At 46.3% G+C, this 27533-nt stretch overlaps 1 protein-coding gene across 2 annotated transcripts in view; it reads left to right on the forward strand.

Annotated features, from left to right (window-relative positions):
- The window catches only part of LOC135200314 (regulator of nonsense transcripts 2-like), a 305608-nt gene that overhangs the window by 81320 nt on the left and 196755 nt on the right, over positions 1 to 27533 (forward strand). For both annotated transcript variants that reach the window (XM_064228867.1, XM_064228866.1), the window contains exons 5-9: positions 16910 to 17140; positions 17956 to 18052; positions 18690 to 18832; positions 19368 to 19478; positions 20076 to 20250. In XM_064228867.1, coding sequence (XP_064084937.1) covers positions 16910 to 17140; positions 17956 to 18052; positions 18690 to 18832; positions 19368 to 19478; positions 20076 to 20250 — 757 coding nt within the window. The remainder of the gene's footprint in view (positions 1 to 16909; positions 17141 to 17955; positions 18053 to 18689; positions 18833 to 19367; positions 19479 to 20075; positions 20251 to 27533) is intronic.

Here is a 27533-nt window from a genome sequence, read left to right on the forward strand (position 1 = left end):
CTCAATCAGTCGAGCGTGGAGGGGGGGGTCGAGATATCCTGCCATCCAGTTGTACTCGGGGTCCTCCGTTCGCTCGGGGTGAGAACTGTCCCCCCCCAGGCGAGGGAAGACCCCCCACTAACTCACCCGACTTTTCCTTCCTCAGATCTGCTTGCCATGGGGGACGATCTTGGACGGGCCTGGTACTCGCTGGAGCTTCGAGGGGCACCGACGGTTCAGGGGCTGCTGAGTCACCTGGCGAGAGGGGCCATGCCGGTAACGCACGGGCTGACCACCACGACTACCACGACGGTGTCCACGCCTGGCTAAGCTGTTCCCCCGCACCTGGTGTACACCAGCACGTAGCCATGGTGACCCCTACAGCTGCTGTGCAGGCGCCGCTGCCGGAGGTTATGATGCCTGCTGTGACGCCGCCACCTGGTTTTGTTGGTTCCTGCCCCGCCTCCTGTTCCTGAGTATGCTGCCTCTCCAGTTCCGGTACCAGTTCCTGCTGCCGTCTTTCCTGCCCGTGGTGTTGCTGCTCCCACCTCAGGTCCTTCTGGACAGGTGCAGTCGGGCCCTGTTGCTTTGGCAACTGCCCCAGCTCCGTCCTGGATGGAAGACCTGACAGTGGTGCTGAGGAAGCTGACGAAGAAGAAGAAGAAGAGGAAGGTGTCGTCGTCGTCTTCATCGTCTTCTTCGTTGTCGTTGTCTGCCGCCACTTCCCCTTCAACTTCTAAGGCTCCACAGCCGAAGAAGAAGAAGGTTGCCTCCTCCCCCCTAAGAAGGCTCGTCCTGAGACTTCTAAGAGTCCGTCCCACTCTGGTGGGACGGTTGGGACTACCCCCAGTCCTCCCCTTTCCTTCGGGAATGGTGCCCGTCTGTCCTTCTGCAAGGAAGAAGAAGACGGGGACCGGAGGAGTGCCGGCTAACACCGGTACCTCCTTGCCTGGCGCCAGGTACCGTCTCGGCCTCTCGTTCGCGAGAGTTACTGAGTGTACTGTCACCTGCGGGTGACCGTACAGCCAAGGCCCAGGCAACCGAGTCCGCTAACAGCGGTACAATATTCTTAAAGTTGTTAGTAACCTGAATTTTGGAGCCGACCGTACTACTTTATTAAGAATTTATCAGGCACTATGCTTGAGTAAGATTGATTATGGATCTCAGGTTTATGGCTCTGCATGTAAGACCTTGTTAGGTAAGCTGGATGTAGTACACAATATGGCATTGCGTATTTGTACAGGTGCTTTTAAAACGTCTCCTGTTGAGAGCCTTTATGTAGACTCTGGTTTTCTTCCTCTTTTCATTCGGAGGGAGGAACAAGGTTTCCGATATTTGTCAAGAGCACTAACCTCTCAATCTAATCCAAATTTTAAGTATATAAAACATCCTGTTGACAGAGCACCAACTAAACCTACATTGCCTAAGCCCCTTGAAGTTAGATTAAACATAAGTGCGAGAGAGGTAGGCCTTATTCCTCCACTGGTTATGGAAGCTACATTTTCTAAATTCCCTCCTTGGTGTAGGCCTCCTTTAGATATTTGCCAAGTTAGAGACAACAAAAAGATCAGCTCAAGTGTTCAGCTTAAAAGTAGCTTCTTGGCCCATGTTTCTGAGCATAGTAACTCGATTGCTGTATATACAGATGGATCAAAATCAGCAAATGGAGTTGGATGTTCTGTCATCGTCGGTGAGAGAACAATTACAAAAAGCCTCCCTATTAAATTCTCAATTTTTAATGCAGAGATTTTTGCTATTTTTAGCGTTTTGAAATTTATTTTTAGTACAGGTAGCACTGGGGACTCTTATATTATTTATTGGGATTCCTAGAGTTCCCTAGCTGCACTCCAGAAGTTGACGCCATCTAATCAACTCGTCCAAGAGGTGCAGGATTGGCTGGTCCTCCTGCATTCTCGAAAACGCATCGGTGTGAAGTTTTGTTGGGTTCCCTCGCATGTGGGAATTCGTGGTAACGAGCTGGCTGATACAGCCGCTAAGCAGGCAGCTTCCTCCCGGGCTTCCCACTCTGTGAGGGTTCCCTGTGAAGATTTTAAAGTTTTTATTAAATCATTTTGTAGGACTAAGTGGCAGAATCACTGGTCCAACTTGAATAGTAATTTAAAGCTGAAATCGATCAGACCTTCTGTTCATCCCTGGTCCCCTTCTGTTGGGATGGATAGAAGATCTAGTATAGTTTTAACACGCCTGCGTATAGGGCATACTTTTTTAACTCACCGGTATCTTTTAACTAGTGGAGCAGAGAGGCAGGTTCCTCAATGCTCCAATTGTAATGTTGGCATTACAGTGAGGCATATATTTGTTGACTGTCCTCTTTATTTTAATCATAGACGTCGGTTTGGTTTCACCAACAAACCTTTGTCAGATATTTTAGGAGAGGGTGCTCAAATAGAAGAGATTTTTAAATTTCTTAAGGAAATCCATTTGTTTTATGATATTTAATTGAGTATTTTAATATGAAGTTTATTTTAATAATTTGGATTAATTATGTATACCTTTTTTAGTAAATATATCTTGTTGATATATATGCGCTGAATGGCCTTTGGCTCAAGCGCGTGGCAAATGGCCACAAAATTTATAAATTCAAATTCAACCGAGTCCGCTCTGTGCCAGGATCCAGGCACGGAGCGGAAGACTGGCGGGGGTCGCTCAGGCGACTCCCACCAGACCAGCGATCGCTCTCGCGGCATTACGCTGGTACCCAGGGTTGACGTGACGGTCCCAGACCGGTCGCGGGCTGAGGCGAGGAAGCGGTCCCCTCGGTCGCCTGAACCAGCCTCGGCTGGGCCAAGCGGCGTGACGCGCCGTGAGGAAGGCCTCGCTCTCACCGAGACAGCAGACTCTGCAGGTCCCCTGACTGCCGCTCCTACCGGGACCGGTCTGAGAGGGGGACCAGCAGCAGCTCTTCTGATGCTCGGGACCATCGCCGCTGTTCTCGGTCCAGCCGCTCGACCAGGCCTGCAGCTCGATCGCCACCGCGGGTTGGAGATCGCCTGCAGCCCCCTCAGCACATCGGTTCTGCCGGTGGGAGCGTCAGCCCTTCCTCTCCGATCCCTTCAACTTCCTCGGGCTTCACCGGGAAGAGCGAGGTGATCACTCAGGAGTGATTGCAAGGAGCGCGCCCCTCACGATCCCGCCATGACACCCTACGAATGTGGCACGGTCCTAGGACCGACCAGATCGTATGCGCAAGTGGCAGGAGGAGACCAGGAGGGGTCTGTTGTGGTTCCTCCTATGGAAGGAGGAGGGTCTCGGAGATATTCTCGCTGGACGGGCTTGACGGTCCGTCTCCGCAGGATGCAGTCACTCCTGAGATCCAGAGGTCATTCGCAGAGGTTATTGCGCTGATTCGTCAGCACAACAACCTCAGGGAAGGATCGCCGCTCTCACTTTCCAAGCCCGCATCAGGTTTGGAGTCGTTCTGGGGACCTAAGAAGGAACCCAGGACGACGGTGGGTCTGCCGCGATCGGCCTTGGCTGACAGCGTACTGAGCCAAGTGGACGCTTTCGTCTCCGGACAGGAGGGTTCGCTTCGGTCCGGTAGGTCTTCCAAGCTCCTTCCTCCACCCCTACCATGACAGAGGCACTTCTACATGCCTTCAGAGGACCCTCTGCAGCCCAAACAGGTTAACCCAGAGCTAGGTAGGCTAACTCCGGGGGTGTCTCTGCAGCAGCTCCTTTCGGAGAACCTCTGGTTCTTGCAGCAAGAGGCACTTGCCTTGGAATCAACTGCAATAGCAGCATTCCAAGCAGTCTCCTGGATCGACCTGTGGTCCCTCACAGTGTCGAGAGCTGTGGCCTCCTTGGGCAACATCACTCCTGAAGGGGACCCGGCTTTTGTGAGACTGTGCCAGTCTGGAGGTAGGGCCATATCCTACCTGGCCCACCAGATGGCTAACCTGTGGGCCAACCTGGTTCTCCAGCGCAGAGACGCTGTTCTCACCCGAGTGACCAGGGTGGCTGGGCATGAGGCGGCCCTGGGTCTTTGCAACAGACTGGTGCGGAGTTCCTCCTCTCTCTTCCCCAGAGAGATGGTGGACGCTGCGGTGGAACAGCGGCGCACTGACGACAGTGACCGTCTCGTTCACCAGGCAGTCTCCAAGGTGGCTGGGCAACCTCGGACGACTGCGGCTAAGCCCAAGAGTTAGGTAGCGCTTCCTCTGTGGCCAAGATGATCGCCTCGTCGAAGCCGAGAGGAAAGACTCTGCCTCTGCCTTTGACTTCTGCTGTAAGGAGTGACCGCAACCAGCCCCCCTCCCAGTCCTTCTCTCGAGGATGATCTGGGAAGAAGAAGTCGAAGAGAGGAGGGAAACGGTAGGGACGGCGTTCCCCCTCACCTGCTGCCGGAAGTTGGGGGGTGCCTGGCGAGCCATTGGGCAACATGCAGCGCAACGGAGCAGAGACCTGGATAGTGAACGTCCTTCGGGAGGGATATTTACTACCCTTCGAGTCTCGGCCACCCCTCACCTCCAACCTGGTCCATCTGCAAACCTTCGTTCCTGGCTCGACCAAGGACGTGACGCTTCGGCAGGAAGTAGAAGCCATGCTAAGCAACGTGCTGTGGAGATCTTATGGGATCAGTCGCCGGGCTTCTACAGTGGACTTTTCCTGGTGGAGAAGTCCTCGGGGGGGCTGGCGCCCAGTGATAGATCTCTCTCCCTTGAACCGATTCGTTCGCCAGACTCGGTTCACGATGAAAACAGCACGATCAGTGCTCGATTCCATCAGGGAGAACGACTTCGTGCTTTCTGTGGATCTGAAGGACGTGTATTTCCAGATACCTATCCATCAATCCTCCAGGAAGTACCTCCGCTTCATCCTCGACGGGACGGTGTACCAATTCATGGCACTTTGTTTCGGTCTCTCAACCGCCCCACAGGTGTTCACGCAAGTGTTCACGCTGGTGTCGGCTTGGGCCCACTCGGTAGGGATACGTCTCTTGAGGTATCTCGACGATTGGTAGTCCTGGTGAGCTCCCGCTCGCAGTTACTGCAGGACAGAGATCGACTCCTCGAATTCTGCTGCGATCTGGGGATCGTAGTGAATTACGAGAAGTCAGACCTCGAGCCCAAGCAGAGGATGAAGTACCTGGGCATCCCGATCGACACGGTAGCAGGGCGAGTCTTCCCCGCAGATTCATGGATCAGCAGGTTAAGGGAGGCAGCAAGACAGTTCCTGTCTCTACAGGAGCAACCAGCTCAGCAGTGGCAGGTCGTGATTGGTCACCTGTCGTCTCTCAAGAAGCTAGTCCCTCACGGGCGTCTTCACCTGTGGTCTCTTCAGTGGAGACTAAAGGAGTGTTGGTCACCGCTCTCCAAGAGTTCCGGGACCGTCTGGTGGGACACTTGGTGGTGTTGATGTGCAACAACACCACAGTAGTGGCATACGTCAACAAGCTGGGGGGCCTAGTTTCCCTCCCGCTGCACCAGTTGACGTTGCAGGTGCACGAGTGGGCCGTGGCACACTCAGTAGAGCTGTCGGCTCACTACATTCCAGGCAAGAGGAATGTGGTAGCTGACTAGCTCAGCTGTCGGGATCAGGTGATAGGAACCGAATGGTCCCTTCATCCAGACGTGGCGGAAAGGCTCCTCAACCTGTGGGGGCATCCAGTCGTGGATCTGTTCGCCACCCGGCACAACAGAAAACTCCAGGTTTTCTACTCGGTTGTGCCGGACCCATGGGCAGCTGCAGAGGACGCTCTTCAACATCCATGGGACAACCTCTTCGTTTACGCCTTTCCCCCGTTCCGTCTGATTCGCAAAGTGATCAGCAGGGCGCTGATCACCGCAAACCTTCGGATGATCCTGGTGGCACCCAAACGGCTTGAAGCCATTTGGTACCTGGACCTGCTGGCTCTGCTTGCCAAAGCGCTGAGAGAGATTCCCCCCTGGCACAACCTCCTGCGCCAGCCACACGTAGAACGGTACCATCTGTCCGTCGAGACCGTGTCTTCACGGCTGGCTGTTATCCATCATCTCTTGTGAGCGAGAGGCTTTTCTCGCAGCGCAGCAACAGAGATGGCTGGATACCTCAGACAGTCCTCTGCAGCTGTCTACCAGGGTAAGTGGTCCGTTTTCTGTGGTTGGTGTCGTGGATGGGGTCTCTCTCCTCTCAGAGCCACTCTTCAGCAGGTAGCAGATTTCCTCGTCTTCCTTCGCTGAGAGAAGCTCCTCTCTGTCTCCGCAGTTAAAGGATACAGAGCAACCCTGGCCCTAGTCCTTAAACTGCGAGGTGTGGATATCTCCTCTTCCTTCGAGATCTCCCTCCTGATGAAGAGCTTGGAGAGGTCTTGCCCACCCAGGGAACTCATGCCCCCAGGGTGGGATGTGACTCTCGTCCTTAGGAGTTTGACTCGCAGACCCTTCGAGCCACTCTGAGAGTCGTCAGACAGGGATCTGACCCTCAAGACCCTCTTCCTGCTGGCCCTGGGATCAGCGAAGAGAGTAGGGGAACTTCATGGTCTTTCCTTCAACGTCAAGCATTCCAGGGGATGGGGATCGGTGACGCTCAATTTCGTCCCGAACTTCGTAGCGAAGACTCAGAATCCTTCGGTCCCTGATGACCGGTTCGAGTCTTTCACGATTCCCTCCCTGAACGATTTCACCGATAATGATGCGGATGAGATGCTGCTTTGTCCTGTGAAGGCGCTATGGCGCTATCTGAAGAGAACTTGGCACCTCAGGCCTGAGTGTCGACACCTCTTCGTTAGCACCTGGGTTACCAAGAAAGAAGTTTCCAAGAACACTCTTTCTGGGTGTGTAAGGTGATCAGGAGGGCGTACGACATGGATGGTAGTGATGACACCCATACCCTTTGTCTGAGAGCCCACTAAGTCAGAGGTATTGGTCCAACCCTTTTGTTCTGCAAGAACTTCCTGGAGCAGGTTCTGAAGGCAGGGGTTTGGGCCAGCCAGACCACCTTCACTTCATTCTACCTTCGGGATATTACCCGCAGGTCCTTGGACACTTTCTTCTTGGGACCCGTGGTGGCTGCTCAACAAGTTGTGTAGTCTACCCAGCACCTGAGCGGACAGAACAGCATTGCATCCTTGTGTGACTGCATGAATGGACGAGTGAAAGAGTGTGAGACTGGCTCCTCTTCCTCCTTCGTTTTTCTCCTCTACCTTTGGGGAGAGGGCCACGGTCGTCACTACGCTGAACAGGAGGCCAATGCAGGTAAGCTACACAACTCAGCTCCATCCCATCCCTTTCAGTAGGGATAGGAGTGTTTATCCGCCACTCCCCGACAAGGGGGGGTTGAGTGGAAGCCAACAAGAGACAAACCCATGACTTCATTTTGGCTCTTGAAGTAGGAACTAGTTCTTGCTTTTTGCTATTTATAAGAGGTTCGCTTGCCTCCCTCTTATAAATTTGGTCCAGAAGTCTGACCACTGATCCTGCGGTGCACACCCCGATCAGCTGGGCAGAGGCTAGGATCCCTCCCTCTGCTCTTACGACCAGGTAGTGAACCAAGGTAGGACGAACACCAGTCTGTTCATAAGACTCAGATTCCACCCACCAAGAAGTGAGTCTTCCTATTGTTAAAGGACCGAGGGTTTGTATACGTATCGGAACAAATAACAATTTGTCGGAAGTTGTATTTTTCCTAACTATACAAACCTGAGGTCCTTTACATGTAATCCCACCTCATACCGCCCCTCACTCTGCGTTTCCTGGGCTTACAGCAAAGTGACTCCTCTCCTCGCAGTCGAGCTGACCGCGAACTGCCGGACAAGTAGTTAACTACCGAACCCCCTTGTTTGAAGCTTACAACCGGTTCAGCTGCCGCTAAGTACCTTCATATTGTTAAAGGACCTCAGGTTTGTATAGTTAGGAAAAATACAATCTCCGACAAATCGTTATTTTTCCTTACTAATACGTCTTTTGCTCCCTCAGGTGTGTCTGTTCTCGCCGTGTGGAACTGGCAGGTGTGGTGGATTTGGGCTTACCTGGCACTCCTTCCTCCAGGGGCCCCTGAACCATGTTTCGGCAGCCCCTGTGACTCGAGGAAAAGAGGAGGACGACAATGACTATGTCAATGCCTATGTATGTGGCACTTCCAAATTCGGTGTACACCCAGCATGTGACGTCTATGACTCCCTCTGCTATGGTGTTATCAGTGCCACGTACTTTGGAGGTGGAATTTTCTACCTCCTCCTCCTCCAGGCTATGTCGTCCTCGCTCCCCCAGCTGGTGGTGAATACCTTAAGGTAATGGCCTCCACCTGAAGATGCCCTGGACGGTATAGATATCTGACATGCTGACGAAGTTGATGAAGAAGAGGTCGAGGAGAAGTGAAAGAAATTATCGTCTTTCTACCCTGCTCCCTCGTCGTCGTCATTGCTGCTTCCTACGCTTTGACTTCTGAGGCTCCCCTGCCGAGGAAGAAGATGGTTCCCCCCACCCCCCACCCCCCCCCCCCTTTAAGAAGTCTTGCTTTTTTTTAGAACCTCTAAGAGCTTGTCTCAGCTTACCTGGTGAGACAGGTGTGCCTTCCACTGGTCCTTCAGTCCCCTCAGGTATGGGAACCGCCTCGCCACCCCCAGGGGCGTGCAGGGCGGGGACTACAGAGGTACTAGCTATCGCTGGTTCTTCTGCTCCTAGTCCTAGAGGCCTGCCTTTAAGACCAGGTCTGTCTTGGGTGCTCGTTCGTAAGTTCTCTGAGTGTATGCTTGCCTGCAGGTGAGCGTGCAGCTAGAGTCGGTGGTGCTGAGTTTGCTCATTGTCCCTTCTCGAGCACAGTGTGGAAGGAAGGTGAGAGTTGCTCAGTTGACTCCCGCCTTGCCCATGATCGTTCATACAGCGATCATTTGGCTCCAGGGGGATGGGGGGGGGAGGGGGGGGTTTGCTGACATTGTCCCTTCTCGAGCACAGTGTGGTAAGGAAGAGGTGAGAGTTGCTCCAGATTGACTCCCGCCTTGCCCATGATCATTCATACAGCGATCATTTGGCTCCAGGGGGATGGGGGGGGGAGGGGGGGGTTTGCTGATTTCTCACTGTCGCTGGTACTTCTGTCCCAGGTCCTGGAGGTTCGCCTCTGGGATTGGACCGTCTTGGATGCTCGTTCTTGAGAGTCTCTTGAGTGTACACTCGCCTGCAGGGGAGCGTGCAGCCACAGTTGGTGATTCTGAGTTTGCTCATTGTCCCTTCTCGAGCACGGCGTAGAAGGAAGGTGAGAGTTGCTCAAGTGACTCCTGCCTTGCCGATGATTGCTCATACAGCGATCGCTCAGCTACTGGGGCCTGACTTCTTGGTACTACTGGTACTTCTGCTCCTGGTTCTGGAGGTTTGCCTCTGGTACCAGGACCGTCTCAGGTGCTTGTTAGCGAGCTTCTCGGATTGTGCGCTCGCCCACAGGTGAGCGTACAGCTAGAGTTGGTGACACTGAGTCCGCTCACTGTTACATCTCGGGCAAGGTGTGGACGGAAGGTGAGAGTGGCTCAGGTAACTTCTGCCTTGCCAATGAGTGCTTATATAGCAATCACCCTGATCCCAGGGCTGACATGATGATACAATACACCGTCTCGTCTCGAGCACGGTACGGAGGGAAAGTGAGAGTTGCTCAGGTGACTTCCGCCTTGCCGACGTGACGGTCCGGCAGGACCGTACACGCGGGAGACCAGCAGGTCCCCCGGTCGGTCTTTTGGAGTAGCTTCGGCTTCTTGTTAGACTTTGATGCGTCGTGAAGATGGTGCCCGCTTTTGTCACGTCATTAGATGCTATTCTGCACCCGACCGATGGTCATGTAGTGTGACCAGAAGGTCCAGGTCTCTAGTAGCGATTTCCCAGATGGTATGGAGCGTCGATACCGTACTCGAGGGAGTGTTTTCCTATGGGGAAAACGCTTTCCTAGACCTGCAAGCCGATCATCACTGCTATTTGGTGACTGCTTGAAGTATGCACCAGCTGTTAGTTCTGCTAACAAACTGAGCGGGAGCGTCAGATCTTCCTCATCTGGCCCTTCAATCTTCTCACCATCCAACAAGAGGAATGAGGTGACCAAGGAGAACTGTGGAGATTGCACTCCCCGTGGTTCAGCCAAGAGCACAGAGGTGCCTGGCTTGGTCCTAGCACCCTAGTAGGCATATGCTCAAGTGGTTCGGGGAGATCACAGGGGAACTCTGACAAGGCTCTTCCTTCGGAAGGAGGAGGCGCTAGGGAAGGAATCGCCCTGGAAGGACTTGACAGTCCTTCTTCCCTGGACTCAGTGATTCCAGAGATGCAGGGGTTCCTTGCAGAGGTCACAGTGCTGATTTGTCAGCACAGTGACTTTGGGGAAGGATCAATGGTTACTACCGCTGATCGCCCTTCACAGGGAATAATCTTGGTCTTTCTTATCCAAAGTGTGTTGGACCGGCGAACAATCCTGTCGCAAGACAGGAGAATTCGTGTAGGTCTGACAATTGGACAAGTTTGCTTCCCCCTTCTCTGCCTTGTCTGTGGCACTTCTTACGTCTACGGAGAATCCTCTGCCGACTAACGGGTCTCCTGGCTGGACCTGGGGTCCAGCACAGTACCCAAGGCTGCAGCTTCTTCGGAACCCATAGTTCACTTGGAAGGCTGGGCCTTCAAGAGACTAGATCAGTCTGGTTGTGAGGTTGTTTCCTACCTGACCCATCGAACTACCAACCAATGCCAACTGGATCTTAAAAGGAAAGGAAAGATGCAGTCTGGACTTTTATAGCCAGGGTGGCTGGTATAGAGTCAGCATTGGGTCTGAAGATGGACTGTTAACTGGGTGCCTCCTCTCTCTAATCAGAGATACAGTGGACAAGCAGAGGAATAAAGAAACCATCTTGTCCTCCAGGCAGTTGCCAAGACATACAAACCGTCTTGCGCAACTGCAGCTATGTCTTGAAGCCAGACTAGCTAGTCCTTTGGCCCCTAAGACTGCTTTTTGTCGAAGGGGACATGAGTGGGGACCCAACCTTCCTCTCTCGCTCCGGGAGGGGAACGCAGAATGCCAACCGTGCTGAGCAAGAAGGCTGTGATAATCGTTCGAGAGCCTTCATTGAGTTTCTACAGCTGCCTCTGCCTGGGAGAAAAGGCTACAACAGGCTGGAGATCGTAGGTATCTCTCTCCCTTGAGCCAATTTGCTCACCAGACTCTGGTCATGGTGGAGGTGGCAGGCTTTGCACTCGCCTCTGTCGGGGAGAACAATTTTATGCTTTTGGTGGACCTGAAGGATGAGTATTCTCAGATACCTGTCCATTGGTCCTACAGGAAGTACCTCCGCTTTGTCCTTGAAGCCAAGTGGTTCCAATTCAGAGCAATTGGCTTTGGATTCTAAACCGTCCCTCAGGTGTTCACGAGTATCCACACTGGTATCAGATTGGGCCCACTCAGTTGGGATCCATCTCTGGAAGTGTCTCGATGATGGGTTAGTACTGGCAAGTCGTTACTCTCAGTTACTAAGGGCAGAGATTGTTTTTCTCTCGACACGGTCACGATCTGAGGATCGTGGTAAAGTCTAGAGGACAGAACTCTTCCCCATGCAGAGGATGAAGTACCCGGATGAGCTGATCGATGGATCTGCAAGTTCAGGAGGGCAGCTCATCTGTTTTCTGTCTCGACAGGAACAACCAGCTCAGCTTGGGCAGGTTGTGATTGATCTCTGTCGTACTTGAGAAGTAGTCCCTTACGGGAGTTCTTCGCCTTCGGTCTTTGCAAAGAGACTGAGGGGGTGTAGTGCACAAATCCAAAATCTGCTATCCTTCCTCATACCTCTCACAGTGGAATTGAGGAAGCAGTTATCCTAGTGACGGGACGACAGGAAACTCGCAATATGAGATGTAATGCGCACTCTCCCTCCGGACATGCTTCTGTCCTGGAATGCATCAAAGGAGGGGAGAGGCAAACACCTGTAGGTACTGACAACAGGAATGCAGGATCAACACGACATGCACCTTCTCATCAGCGTCCTGAATCTTAAGGTGGCGTATTTTCAGCATACGTCAACATGACGGGGGGGTGGGCCCTATTGTACCCTCCAGTCGCATTAGTTGACAGTACAGGTACACAAGAGGACTACGGTTCACACGATAGAGCTGTCAGCCAGGTACGTCCCTGACACGAGGATGGAATGGCAGACAAGCTTAGCCGCCAGAATCAGGTGAATGGGACAAAAGTTCTTTCACCCAGATGGGGCAGAAAGACTGCTTGACCTATGGTGCATCCAGGAGGGGGTCTGTTTGCCATCTGACAACAGAAAGCTCCCAGGATTCTCCTTTGTCGTGCCAGACCCATAGGCAGCTGCAGAGGGAGCATCCCAACACCTGTGTGACGACTTCGAAGTCTACGCATTTCCCCGTTCTGTCTGATTAGCACAGTTCTAGTCAACAGCAAGTTCGAATGATCCTAGCAGCAACCAAATAGCCTCAGGCCCTTTGGTATCCTGATCTGAGGGCTCCTCTCTCTGAAGCACCACAGGAGTTTTTTCTCCCCATGGCACAACCTTCAGGTTCAACTGCACGTAGATGGTACCACTCAGCAGTACTTTCCCGGTGTCTTCACAGCTGGCAGTTGTCGTCCGTCTGTCACTAGTGAGGGGGTTTTCCTCGCCGAGTAGCAACAGAGATGGTAGGTTACTTCAACCGGTTCCTTACAGCCGTGTATGTACCAGGGAAAGTGGTCCGTCTTCTGTGGTTGGTGCTGTAGACAGGGTCGTTCTCTGCTCGGAGCCACTCTTTACAGATCGCGGATTGCCTATCTCTCTTCGCTGGGAAGCTCCTCTCTGTGTCAACAGTTAAGGGTGGTAGGCTGGCCCTGGCCTTGGTCCCGAAATCGCAAGGATTGGAGGTCTCCTCTCCGATGGAGACGTCCCTCTGATGAGGAGCTTCAAGAGGTCTTGCTTGCTCAGGGAGCTCAGGCCCCCTGAGTGGGATGTGAATCTCATCTTAGGAGCTTGACTTGCAAAATTACGAGCCTCTCTGAGAATCGTCAGACATGGATCTGACTGTCAAGACCATCTTTCTGCTAAATCTAGCAGCGGCGAGAGGGTGAGCAAAGTTCACGAGCTCTTCAGGGGCAGGAAACACTCGAGGGGATGGCGATCGACTACACTCGACATTCGTCCCAGATTTTGTGGTGGGGACTCAGAATCTTTTGGTCCCTGACGATAGGTTCGAGTCCTTACGATTCCCTCCCCAGAGGTCCTCAGTAGCTATGAGCAAGACTGATGCTACTTGGTACCATTAGAGTGTTAAGGCACTATCGAATGAGAGCTCGTCCCCTCAGACTAAAGGGGGATTCCTCTTCGTTCAAAGAATACTCTCTCTTTCTGGCTTTGTAAGATGATTAGGGAAGCCTACCCCTCCGAAGGGAGTTTCGACACGGGTACTTTCCTTTGACAACCCACCAAGTCATAGATCTTGGTTGTACCTTTACGTTCCGCAAGAACTTGTCAGTATCACAGGTATTGAAGGCAGGGAGATGGTCCAACCAGACACTGTCCACCTCCTCCTACCTTTTGGATATAGCCGATGGGTCCTTGGACACTTTTCCTTAGGACCCATGGTGGTTGCTCAACTGGTTGTAAAGCTTGCTCAGCGCCTTTATCTGGACAAGTTCGTATCCCACCTTGTGACTGCAGGAACTGGTTGGAATGAGAATGGGACTGGATTCTCTTCCCTCTTCATTCTGTCCTCCTCCTATAGGCAGAGAACGGCAGTCATCACATGCTGGAAAGGGTGGTCGTGGCAGGTAAGCTATATGACTGAGCTCCATTCTTGCCCTTTCGTTAGGGTATAGAAGCGTATATCCGTCCCTTCCCTAACAAGGGGGGAAATGGACACTAGCATGAGACAAAGTCAACAATGTATATTTGTCTACTTGCTTCTGACTATAAGTTCTTGTTTGTTATTCATAAGAGGCCACGCTTGCCTCCCTCTTATGAATAGGTCCCAGAGGTCTGATCATTGGTCTTGCAGTTCTCACACTCTGATCAGTCAGGCAGAGGGTAGGTTCCCCCCTTTGATCAGTCAGGCAGAGGGTAGGTTCCCCCCTTTGCTCTTACGACCAGGGAGGGAACTTTGCTTAGGCGAACACCAGTCTGTTCATAAGACTCAGATTCCTCCCACCAATCAGGGAGTCTTCTTTATGTAAAGGAGCGATGGTTTGTGGAATGTGTAGGAACAAATTACAATTTTTGAAAGTAAATTGTATTTTTCCTAACTATACAAACCTGAGGTACTTTACATATAGGCCCACCTCATGCCACCCCTCAATCTGTTCCTGGGCCTAAAGCAAAGTGGAATGTTTACGTCCAGTCGTGCAGGACTCCCAACTATCGTACAAACAGTTACTGCCTAACTAGTACCTGGTTATTAGAATCTTATGACCAAGTTCCAGCTGGCTCTAAAAGAAATTCCTTATGTAAAGGACCTCAGGTTTGTATAGTTAGGAAAAATACAATTTACTTTAAAAAAAATGTGATTTACAAAGATGGAAAATAATAGATGGGATATTATTTATATAAGGGTAACAGTATTTGCCTGTTTAGACAGGCTTATTAATGATAGAATCATACTTTTCAATGATGAACATTTAGCACAAATGTATAGTAGGTATCTATATTGTTTTATATTTGTTCCTACACAATATACAGACCTGAGGTCCTTTACATAAGGAATTACTTTCAGCATAGGCTGGAATTACAGCCATAGGCTGGAATTACAGCCATTAAATTCTTAAACAAGGTTGTTAGACAACTTGTTTAAACAAATTAAAAAACTTCTAACCGGTAATGTGGCCTACCTTTTCATGTTGAATGCCATCTCTGAAGTTAGCTGAAAATCAAAGTATCAAACTAGGCTAATATAAACTCCCACTGTTACAAAAATATACTTTTTATTTCCCAAAATTAGCTAACATGAAAATGGAATAAAATGAGTTAGGAATGACCAAAAAAGAAACTTTAAACTATTATATTCTTCCCAAATAAAGGATGTCTGCTTCCAGTCCTTATTCTTTTCCCTCGAATGAAGGAGAATTAGGCTGGAGTTCAATTTACAGGAACTTAGAAATATATATGTACTAGTATATTTTGCTTGCGACATGCTTCTGTTATCAATTGTATTGTTCGAGTAGTAGGCGCATATCTGTAAGTTAATTCTTCTGGTATGTGACCGAGCTGAATAGTACCTTCTCTTAATTAACCTGAAACTCGGGACAGCCTTTCTGATCTCCCAAGAGTTACCGGTTTTGATTTTGAGATAACTAGTGGTATTGTTTCCCAACAACACCACAGCATTTGCATGATCACCAACCAAGAGGGTTTTCTTCCCTCCAATTTTGGTTAAAATGCAGATGCTCGAGTGTATGTTTTTTATGCTCAATGCTTCTAGCCAAACTCATTCTTTCATGAAATGCACTACCAGGCCACTCAGTATGACAAGTCGAGCGAGTGTATGTTCTCAGTAGTACTGCTCGCTCTCCGAGATTCTTTTCGGTTTGGTATTGTTTCTCCTCTGTTGAGGATTAACTACCAATTCGAATCTCTCTGCCCAGCAATCACAGACTAAGGTCTTTGGTTGGGTCGGAATTCTCGCATAAAAAATGCTCATCTCTACTGCACCACATTTACTGTTGCGAGAATTTTCAGACAGAGATATATCTCATTAGATTCGTTATCATCTTTCTGTTTATCCCACGGTATAACAGAAGTCTGTAGCCTTATCTTCTGCTCCATCACACCTGACCCATCAGCTGCTGCGTAACAGAATGACTTTCTTCAGACAATTTGAATTCTGTCTTTGATATACATTTCCTAATTCGTAAGGTGTTCAAGTATTCTTTGTTCACCCCGAATTGTAAATGAATAACGGAAGAAGACTTCGCCTGTTCCCCGCCAGACTAGCTCTGCTTCCAAAGTAAATAGAAACTTCCTCCCTGATCCAACCCACAAGAAGCAGTTCTTCAGGCAGTACAATCCCTGTGTTTTCATTACTGAAAGACTCTTCACTTTCATTGCAAACTCCGACTTTCTCGCTGAGCAGCAATGAAATAATGAAATAGTGGATAAGCTTTTTCAGTCCTCTGTTAAACACTGGTTGGTGTCATCGACGGGACTTTTTCTATGATCAGAATCTTGAGAGTTTACTTCTCTCAATTCAACTGTGAAGATGTAGGTCCACATTCACCTTAGTCATTCACTAGTAATATAGTATTTTTTCTCTTTGGTTGAGATTCAACTAGTGATGAGAAACTTGTCTTGCTATCACAGGGACCTCTGTCTCTAGAAGACAATTGACTATCGTTTGATGTGCACATGCCTTGCGAGAAACATCATCTTGTCTCTCAACATCGTCGACGAACAAGATAGACAATTGGTATGGTTATTCTCAGCATAACCCTTCAGAAGGCGGGTGTCATGTTGTGACTACTTCTCGTATTGGATGGTATGCGTGACAGTGCAATCAGTCGACATCTGTTGATGAGTCCAAGTCCTTCATGATTGTTTTGACTTTGTTTTGACTTTTCACCCTCTCCTAATAATTGTTTCATTGTGCAACTGAGAAGTTTTGTTCCATTTACATCTTTAAAACTTTTTACTCTGAATTTCCCTTTCAGTACTGAGATCTAAATTTCTCTTTTAGTGCTGAATGATCTCATAGGTCCCAACTCTTGGTCTTTGCCCTAAAATCTGTATTATTCCATTCCATTCCAATAGGTTTTATGTATGGCTTTGTACTATTTTGCTCCATCATTATGCCTCACGCATTTGTTGTTTATGGGAATCTTTTGTGAATTCATAAACTTAATGGCATTTATAATTTTTTGTGTGGTATTTTTAAGTATACTTAAGCTTGAGCAAATTAGTCTTTACTTGCTAGAATTGTGTTCAGTGAGTCATTTCAACTTTTGAAAGTAAAGAGCAATATTTTTATATTCATACTTGTGATTTTTTTTCCAGAAAAATCTGACAGAAAATCAGCATGATTCATTGATAAAGGACCTGCAGAGTTTGAACTTGACCAAATATGTCAGCGAAGTGGCGCAAGCAGTGGTGGAAGCAAAGCTGAAAATGTCGGACATTGCAACCGCTGTACACATATGCTCTCTCCTTCATCAGCGATACCATGACTTTGCTCCGACACTTCTGGAGAATTGGCAGAAGGTCCTGTCGCCAAAGAAGGAGGATAAGGTATGTCACGTCACTTACAGAGTATTTGCAGGCTTTTCTGAAAGCATCTAGGTATTCCCTTTAGATTTTCAACCCTTCTTATATGCATTCTGATAATTGCAGATGCAATAATTATTGATAAAGATTTAATTTAAATCCTTCCAAAAGTTTCTAAAACCATATTGCACATTAGACAATTCATGGCCAATTTAAATTAGTACATTAAGCAAATCACTGTAAAGAGTACAATAGTGAAAAAAAATGTTCGATTTTTAACAATTTATTGCTAGGTTGCGGTAATCTCCACTTGCTTTAAAGATCTCAAGAACAGCTTATCTAGTATATTCTTTCAGCAATGACAATTAGGATCAGTACAGTTATAAGCAGTTTTTGAAATAATTCTTTTGAACAGTTGTGAGACCTTGGAATTAACAGATTTCATGTAGCCCATTGGGGGTCTCTGAATAAAATACAGTAACAAAAAGGTGGTGCTTAAAACTCTACTTGTCTCATTTTGTCCCACAGTTGGTGAATATTATTTTCTACACATAGGTTGGATACAAGCTAAAGTTGAGTGCTACTGTTTTTGAAGTTGGTAGTTTTGTGAATTAACAGTTTTAGTATTGTCTTTTCTCTGTTTTATTTTTGTACTGAAATACAAAGATATACATAGATTTGTTGAAGCTACAACAGAGGAACCCATTGTGCTACTGATATTTTATTTGTGATTTTTTGCAGGATAAAAATCTGGACAGTACAGATTAATCTTGGTAAATGTAAGAGCATTTTATGTAGAATACAACTGAAAAGATTTTTTTTATTGTCTAAATGCACAGATTCCTAATATGAGTAAACTGCGAGTGGATCTAAGGCTTTATGCAGAACTTATTACTGCTGGGATTTTTGCTCCGAAAGAAGGATTGCCTCATTTAGGTAAGACTTACAATTGGCAGTTATTGAGACTGTCAATTCAAGCCCCATTATTTTCTCTTTAGGAAGCTAAACATTGTGCATTAGTTGGATTACTCAAGCTAGGAAATACATAGTATATTATTTTGGATTTTGTATTATATCATTGTTACAGTTGTTAAAGTGACATTATATTCATTCAAAAGTACAAAACTATTGCTTTCATCAAGCTGATGGAAAACCTCAACACTTGACTGCAGTTTACCATGTAAAAGGAGTGAATAATTAATTACCTTGGCTTGTGATAGATTATGCACGGAGTTCGGTCAAATTGTGAAAATTCTGAAGGATAAGCTTTTGTAGGTAATTCCCTTTGCTGATAATTATTCATTGTGATTTAGGTTGTATATATTTTTTCAGCCTCAAGTGGTCATTAGACTTATGCTTAACTCTTCAACTGACAGCTCGTTTGTGGTAAAAATACACTGAGATTTTCTTATTCATATTGTTTTCAATACTCCTGGATGTTGGGATGCCTTATTTTCAATCAGTAAATATTAAAATTATTAAGCCATTTTATAAGATTTTGTATTAGTACATATTTCATGTTGTAACTCTCCAAGCCATTGGTTACATTGAAACATCATTGTCTTATCCACAGGTAATGTTTTGACAACATTAGTTACATCAGACAAGGAGGAACATCTAAACATTTCTGTCCTCCTGACATTTTGTCGCCACTGTGGAGAAGATTACATGGGTTTAGTGCCGCGCAAGATCAGACTTTTATCTGAGGAATTCCAAGTAAGTGAAGTGCTTTGAATTTTCAGATTGCAAGACTTGGTTTATTGTGTGTTCATTAAAGTCTTGAAAGCATTTATAATATATTGCCAGTAGGATCATAGATATTTAGTGTGCTCATACCGAAATGCAAACTTTTTTTTTTTTTTTTTTGAAACTCAGTGTAAGACTGCCTTGTTGAAGTTACCCAAACTCGCCATAGAGTAACCTTTATTTAAAGCTTATCATTTGAGTTCCATCTTCCCAACCCTGCTGCGTTCGCACTTCTCATAAACAATATAAATGCAGAATGAAGGAAAGAGTGGGTTTGGGCGGTTAGATCCATTTGGAAATATACAACTAACCAGCCAGCTGCATTTTTTATGATATTTCTGATAACTGATCTCTTCCTTCTGTATTTCCTATCACCTTTCTAATAAACACCGTATTTTTCTGAAGCTTGGATTTCAAGTCAGTGGCCCCTGTAGTGGGCTTGTTCCATATGAATAGGGTTCATCTTTTGAACATAATAATAAATGATAATTTTATATTGTTACAGGTCACTGTGCCACAAAGTGACTTCCTACCAAAGGAAAGGCAGAAGAATGTGCGGCAGTTACTAAGAGATTATTATACATCTCTGAGCAAACATTTGCTGCATGATCACAAGGTAAGTTTTTACCTAATTGTGAATCATCATAAAACATTGACTCAGTAAAGTTGGTGGTATGTTTTTGTATTTTGCAATGGAAAGTGTATGCAGGTACAGCATGAAGAATGACTAGGATGAAGGGTGAATATTACCAGAAGAAAATACATAAAGGTGGGCTAAAACAAGAATGTTGAATAGGAGTTAATGTTTTCATAGTTTTATAAAGTTATGGGATGTAAATGAATTACATACTTAAACATAAATTTTTTCAATATCTTTTCACATTTGCTTTGGTCTTGTCCTACTTAGTCATCAAACTTTTTTATCTTTTCCTTGCTCACCTTTTTTTTTTGCATCATTCACAAGCCTTAGGGTAAGCCTTACAAGATTCTAAAAATGTAAAAGAAAGGCTTTGAAACCATTAAGAAAGCCTTTGTGAAAGCTGTACAAGTGTGTAAAAACATAACAAAAATCACCTTTAAACCAGTGGTTTGTTAGGAATCAGAATTGTGTAAAAAATGGTAAATTTTGAGTTAATAGTCATAATTATTTTTAATATCAGTAAGTGCTTTAAATTATCCTCAGTCATAAATCTACTGGCTCTCTGCATTTCAGGCACTACAACAAGTAGAGCAACAAAACAGACGATTGCTACAGACACGAGGAGAGCTGGGTCAGGACCGTCTGACTTTGGTCGAAAACCTGGCCTCTGGACTTGGGAAGCTCCTTGCTAATGCTCAGCAAATGGCTGAATTGCTTGATGAGGAGATCCCAGAACTCCCCGAAGACAGTAAGTTAATAAATAATTAGTAAACAACACTCCCACATTTTCATACATTCAACTTCCCTGTCAGATATATACTTAGCTATAGACTCCGTCGTCCCCGATAGAAATTCGAATTTCGCGGCACACGCTACAGGTAGGTAGGTCAGGTGATCTACCGGCCTGGCCGCTGGGTGGCAGGAATAGGAACTATTACCTTCTAAGGACAGATTTTTCTCTATGTTTGGACTGTAAACATACGTTTACGGTTCCTCCTGATTTGATTTTCGGGTTTCATCGCCATCGATCTTCTGGGCTGTCTTTTGCAGGGAAGTACTGGGTCTTTGGTTCGGCATACGCTTTTATTAACTTTTTAATGAATTTCGCTTCGAAATTTCGAAGAAAATACTAAGTGAAACTACCGAAATCATCGGTAGACACTCACATAGTTTGCTATAAAGAGAATTATTAATATTTATTCATTATTACATGTAATAAAGGTTACAACTTTATTAAGGAAATATTAAACTCTAATTTCCTACTTTAGGAAGTCAGAAAAGCATATAACTAGATACGCTTACTTTATAAGCTTTAATAGCGTTTGTGCTAACGAGCAGTTAGAGTATTAGCAGTACTAGTAGTTGTTGCATCCTTATCACCTTCTTACTCCTCAGAAACTACAAATTTATATATGCAAATTGAAGATAAATGGATAGCTCAAATGCAAGCTTTTAAAAGGTAAGAAGTGAATATAGTGTTCCCCCATTGCAATGGAGGGTGCTCTCTGATCGGCTCTGTCTCGCTCCCAGGTCTAGACCTCTTCCAAGCTCACAAGCCCAGAGGAGAAGGAATGTCGACAACCGCAGGGGGGTTTCAGAGAATCCCCACCGATCAGGCGTCCCCTCGGCAGGTTCTGTAGAACGTCCCAGACTGCCATGTTCGCCATTGGAAAGGCGTCCTAATGTAATGTGTTCCTCTTATTATTATCGTGTTGACGGATAAGGAGAAGAAAGTTTCAATGGCGCAGATTCAATGAAGATGCAAGATAATCTCGTCGTAGATATCGGAACCTCAGAGAGATATCTTTCGATAACAGTTGCGGTAGAGGCATTGCCCTATCCTGTTTTCGTCCCCCGTACAAATAGACGGAGGCTCTATCCCATGGGGTTTGAAAGAGTTATTTCAACAAATTCCTCATCGGTACATTTATATGAAAATATATCTATTCTGAGAAGAACGAATTAGATATTAAAGAATATATGTTGATCGAATGAATTATGGATCTCGGTTAATGATTAAACATACATATATAATTTTTAAGCTTCTAGCTCCTCGGACATGAAGCGCCTGAAACGCCTGAAACAAGGCTCGAGGCGCCTGAAGAGCCTGGAACGAGGCGCAAAGCGCCTGAAGAGGCTGAAATGAGGCGCAAAGCGCCTAAAGAGCCTGAAATGAGGCTCAAAGCGCCTAAAGAGCCTGAAATGAGGCTCAAAGCGCCTAAAGAGCCTGAATCGAGGCGCAAAGCGCCTGAAGAGCCTGAAGAGAGGCGAAAAAGCGTCGGAGGCTCCTCAAAGGAGTCGCAAATCGCCTGAAGCTCCTGAAAACAGGCTCGGAGTGCCTGAAGCGCCTGAAACGAGGCGAAAAGCGCCTGGAGCGCTTGAAGCGCCTGGAGCGCTTGAAGCGCCTGAAACAAGGCTAAAAGCGCCTGAGGCGCCTGAAATGAGGTGCAAAGCGCCTGGAGCGCCTGAAACGATGCGCAAGGCTTCTGAAGCGCCTCAGATGAGGCGCAAAGCGCCTGAAAGCCTCAAGCGGCTGAAACGAGGAGCAAAGCGCCTGAAGCTATAAACCAGGATCTTCATCGTATTTGGAGTTAGATCCTGATTCTACGTAAGGTGAAAGACATTCGAGGATTTCTCCTGATAAGGACGGGAGTTGTTGCACAGGCGGCCGTCGCCCTTCTCAGGATAGTCTTAATGCAAGTAATGGCAAGAGCAAGATCGGTTTTTTTTTCCTGGCGGGGACTCAAGATGTCGCACAGGCGGCCTTAGCCCTTGTCAGGTTAGAATCGGTACTGCTAAAAGCCCTTCACCTTACGGAAGGAGGCGCTCTCCTCCGGTTGCTCATTCTTCTCAACAACTTGATGGACAGGAAATGGAAGATAGATCGGAATTGGAAGCCAATAAGGGAGCAGGTCTCTCAGTTTATAAGACCTTAGCGACCTTTTTTATTGAAAAAAATTAGTTCATTACTAATAAGACGATATTAAAATCTTCCTCCTTCTAAAATAATGCACCAGCCATTTACAGAAAGAGTGGCAATCGTTTGCAAATTGGACAAGGTTCGTACGAGCTCTCATTCATTGATTAGAGGCTCTTCCAGATAATAGAGGCGTAGAATACGGCCTTATCTCCAAGAGAATAAAAATTTAGGGATTCTCTCGATCCGAGAGTTTTCATTGCGATCTCTTTCGACTAATGCTAATTCGTGTTTATTGACGAAAAGAACGGAGAGGGCAAAATTTCCATTCTCTCTCCGCATCGGAGAGGAAAGAATGTAGAAGGAAGACTTGCTGCATACGACTGCTGAATGACAAGTCATATACGCATACCATAGTTGCCTTTGTGGTTCGCTACGAAATTATCTATATCCTTACAGGATTTTCCTGGTAAGGACTTCGCTTAAAAAGTTTGTTACGACAATACCTACTCAGCTTCGGTATTTAACAAAGGTTGTTTGGCTTAAATTGGCATTATTGAGAGCTTCCTTAGGCTCGGGAATAATTTTATTATATTCCTTCATTAAATGAAGTAACTGGCAACTCACGATGAATGCAGCCAGGCAGCGAGCAAGACGGCCGGGCTGTCATTGTAAGCGTAAGGCCAATACAGTACCATCCAGGTCTCGGTCATTAGCAGTCGGTTGCATCTCTCTCTCCAACGGGATCGAATGGTTAACCGTATATTCCCCCTACAATCATGGACTTAGTCTCGAATGGAGGGGATAGTTAAGCTAACATAAATAAAATATTGTCTGCCTTTTGCTAAGAAGCTTTCAATAAGAAAGATATTATAACCTTTCAATGCTGTTTACCGTAGGGAACATTATTAAAGGATTCTAACACAGCAGAACATTATATTATATATTGCTCTCATGCTTACGAAAGCATGGCTTATTAGAATACATGCTTAGTGAGAAGATGGATGTAGTAGAGAATTCACTTTAAGACTACGGTATGGTCAAGTCTTTCGAGAAACGCACACAACCTTTTTAGAATCAGATATTGCTCAAGAGAAGATGGATGAGTGGAATGGGAAACATTCTCTTCGTGGCAGAAATGGTTTCCCTGAGTAGAATATACTACGTATATAAGAGTTTTTTCCTACTAAGAACGGAAGTAACGTGTAAGGATGTCGGGTACCATAAAGGCACAGATGTTCTGGCACATAACATAAAGAGTATTAGAAGAAAGCGCCGGTCTGAAGCGCCAACCTGGCGCATTGCGCCAGAAGCGCCAGCCTGGCGCAATGAGCCAAGAGCACCATCCAAGATATTTTCTCGTTTTAGCGAGTTATTAACATAAGAGTCCAGTAGCCTCTCAGACAGCACGCTCGGTAACGGCAAGATTCGTTCCTGATTTCGTTACCCATTTAATCACTTAGGCCAATTCCACGACTCTCTCATATCGCAAAGAGCATTGAGAATCTCTTTTTTCGCTCCTGTTCGTGTTAACAAAGAGAACCTATTTGGAAAAAGAGGTTCGATGCAAGATTTTGCATGTCCGTGAGAACCTTCTCGATCAACGATAATAACTGTTATCATATGTCTAACATTTATTGCAAAGAGTTGTGAGAACCTACGGAAAGTCTTCTTCATAGATCTCTTAGCAAGGTAGAAGACGAACAGGCTTCCTGTAGACTGCTTCCTTTTCCTTGAACCAAGAGAAGTAGCAATATACACCATCTTTATTTTATAGAAAGGGGAATAAACTTTAGTTTTTTTTCCCCCTAAATATAAATGCTTTACAGAATTTAAGATAAAGGGCGTCAAAGAAAGAGAGGATAATACTTTATGCCTCATTTTGGCCTTAGAGGTTGGATTCACAGAGGTCACGTTCTTCTCACAGCATGTTTTGGAAGTCTTTTCCAAGACAGTCTGAATATTCTATAAGCATCTATTACAAATGGACCTTAACAACCTCTCCACTCTGAGTCAGTCTTCGTGCAGACTGACCAGAAGTGGACATGAATGAGAGGATTTTTAAAGGTGAATGACAATAGTCATAGCCAGGACATAGAATTGCTGCAGATCGTGTTTGATGGAAGAGGAAACTGTCCTCTTCCGATACCTCTGTGAACCACATATAGGTTTTTTCTTCCTTTTCAGAGGGAAGAATCAACTTTATATATATCTGCTATCAAAGAGCACAGTAAAAGGCTATACTCTGTCTATACAAGGAGAATTAGAGATAGCAGAGGATTAAGATCTTCGGGATCTGATACGATACCTCAATACGACACCTCAATACGACAAGAGTAGGATATCATGTACTTCGAATGGGATCTTTTGTGGCTTCAGATTCCGTGTTCCGACAAGATGGAACTGCTCCTCATCAAACTTCTTTGAGAAATTTTATGAGGGAATTCTTTGTTTTCTCTTGGCCCTTAACTACCAAGAAGACAGGTGAATTTTTTGTGCATTGGAATCTCGCATCAGATTTAATGGAGACTCGGCAATGGGTTCTTGCCAGCATAGTATGTCTGGCAAGAGAACTAAAACCCTCTATTCCTGACTCAACGATTTCAGATAGAAGTTTCGTTGCCCAGGCAGGGTACTTACGTTTTCACCTACATAAGAAGAGATGGTTTAAACGTTTTTTGCCTACAAAGTCTTTGGGATGCGATGAGGGTTCGAAATGCTTCCCAGAAGGTATTCAGAGAGATACAGTAAAGAGCTAGAAATCAGGAGTCCTCCCAATTTCAGCTTCGGAGTCTCCTTCGACTTCCAAAGCCCCTTCCCTTTCCTGCGGACAAGGATAGGAAGATCCTGCAACGAGGAACTTCATCAGCAAGTAAGAAGAGATCTTGTTAGCAACGGAAGGATTCAAGAAGGATCCTCCTCGGAGGAAGACTCTTATCTCTCGTACTGTTAGATGTCCTATCGTCTAATGGATGTAGTTTACTACAATCACCTTCCCTTGCCGGAGAGGCCAGAAGCTCAAAGTGGAAGAATTTCTTCCACCCTTCTCCAATCTCCTGATAAACCATTGTGGAGTTTCAGGACTTTCGGACAATGTAGCAGCAACCAGGCGTCAAATGCCAAAACAGGCGTAAAAAACGCCAGAGGCAGACAGTTTCAAGGAACACTGTCATTGTCTGATGAAGAGAAAGAGGGGGCCTCCAACCTAGCGCAGATGCGCGGGAGGCGAACAAGTCAGACAGATAAGAGTGTCTGATGTGGGCATCGCCTGACATCCTCGGGACTCTACCAAGCTCGAAGCTCCAGCAAGTGGAGAGGAGTCAGCCAGGGGCCAGACGCCAAATAGTGCCAGTCTGGAGCTAGGCGGGAAGCTACTTCCAGGCGCGAGGCGCCAGCCATGAGTCAGGCAAAATGCGCCTTCCAGGAGCTAGGCGGCCAACCAAGTGTCAGGCAGGCGCGAGGCGCCAGCCAGGCTCGAGGCTCCAGCCAGGCTCGAGGCTCCAACCAGACTCGAGGCGCCACCCAGGCGCAAGCCAGGCTCTAGGCTTCATCCAGAAAAGATCCATTTCAAAGGAAGCCCTGGTCTTCTTTGAAATAAGTGTGATCGCTAAAAGCACTTCACGAATGACTTGATGATTTCTTCAAACAGCTGAGAATTAAAAGCGCTTGAAGTGCGAGCTTTTATGAATTCTTGTTCGTTACATAACAATATGTCGTGAAGGACATATTAGCTGTAACTTAAGGGAGATGCAACTCTGTGTTGACTTCCCTTTGCACGAAGGAGGTCAAGTTGACCTACGAGAGATCCTTCTCTCTTGGTTTTACGTGTCTACGGATACGTTGCTGGGATAGGGAGCCGACACTAATCCTTAACTAAGTGAGTTAATTTTTATGTTAACATAGTGTTTTTTTTTTTTTTTTTGGTTTGTTTGAAAGGAGTTTGGGGATAGCTCTTTTCAAACTAAGCACAAACCCTCATGTTAGGATCAGGTGATCGGGATCGGTGTTGTGCTCCTTAATTATGCCCCTAGGCATAGGTGTATTGTCATGTAAGTGGATGAGACCCCATTGACAAATGACCATTAGATTCTGTCGAGTAAGTGGATAAGACCCCATTGACAGATCTACAAGAACTCTTAGCCATAGGTCACATCCTCGCTGAGGCTCTTGAGACGAAGCAGACACCTAGCAATAGCTAGGAAGTCAACCCTTCGTCTAAACACATAGGAACCAAGGTTTTATTTATCTATTACCTACAACGTATGTTGTTTACCTGTCTAATCAGTAATTAGCTGTCTCTTACCCACCGCCAAAGGTGCCAATCAGCTAAGTATATATCTGACAGGGAAGTTGAATGTATGAAAATGATATTGTTATTGTACAATAAAGTTTCATACATACTTACCTGGCAGATATATACGATTGAATGGCCCACCCAGCCTCCCCTCAGGAGACAGGTGGAAGAGAAAAAATCTGTCCTTAGAAGGTAATAGTTCCTATTCCTGCCACCCAGCGGCAGGCCGGTAGATCACCTGACCTACCTACCTGTAGCGTGTGCCGCGAAATTCGAATTTCTATCGGGGACGACGGAGTCTATAGCTAAGTATATATCTGCCAGGTAAGTATGTATGAAACTTTATTGTACAATAACAATATCATTTTGATGTTGCTGAAAATCTCAGCATTTCTAGTTTAAATGTTTTTTATTGTAAACTTAACTACTAGATGGTTAATTTGTCTTTATTCATTTGGTAAGTTTCATCCAGACCAGTAAACCCTGTTGGTGGTTTAGTTTCAAGCTTTGTAGACAGATGTTTCCTTAGTCACTTCTATGCTAAATTCTTGAAGAATATCTAACAAATATTATTATTATTCTTTATTACAAAGAATGGCTGTCTGAATGCTGTTGAGTTTGTACTGAAGTTTCTCAATTTCACGAATGAGTTTCTTTGTAGCACCTGGTAAATTATATAGCAGCTGTCCAAAGTTTATTTACTTTCTCAAAACGTTTCAGTAGTACTCTCCACTTAAAGGCGAGTGAAACCAGGGGTACAAAGGTGCTATATTTATACCCCAAGCTGACAAATGAGTCTTGCAGTAAACGGTAGAGAGTA

This window comes from Macrobrachium nipponense, chromosome 26 (genome assembly GCF_015104395.2).
Source record: "Macrobrachium nipponense isolate FS-2020 chromosome 26, ASM1510439v2, whole genome shotgun sequence".
Lineage (NCBI taxonomy): Eukaryota > Metazoa > Arthropoda > Malacostraca > Decapoda > Palaemonidae > Macrobrachium > Macrobrachium nipponense.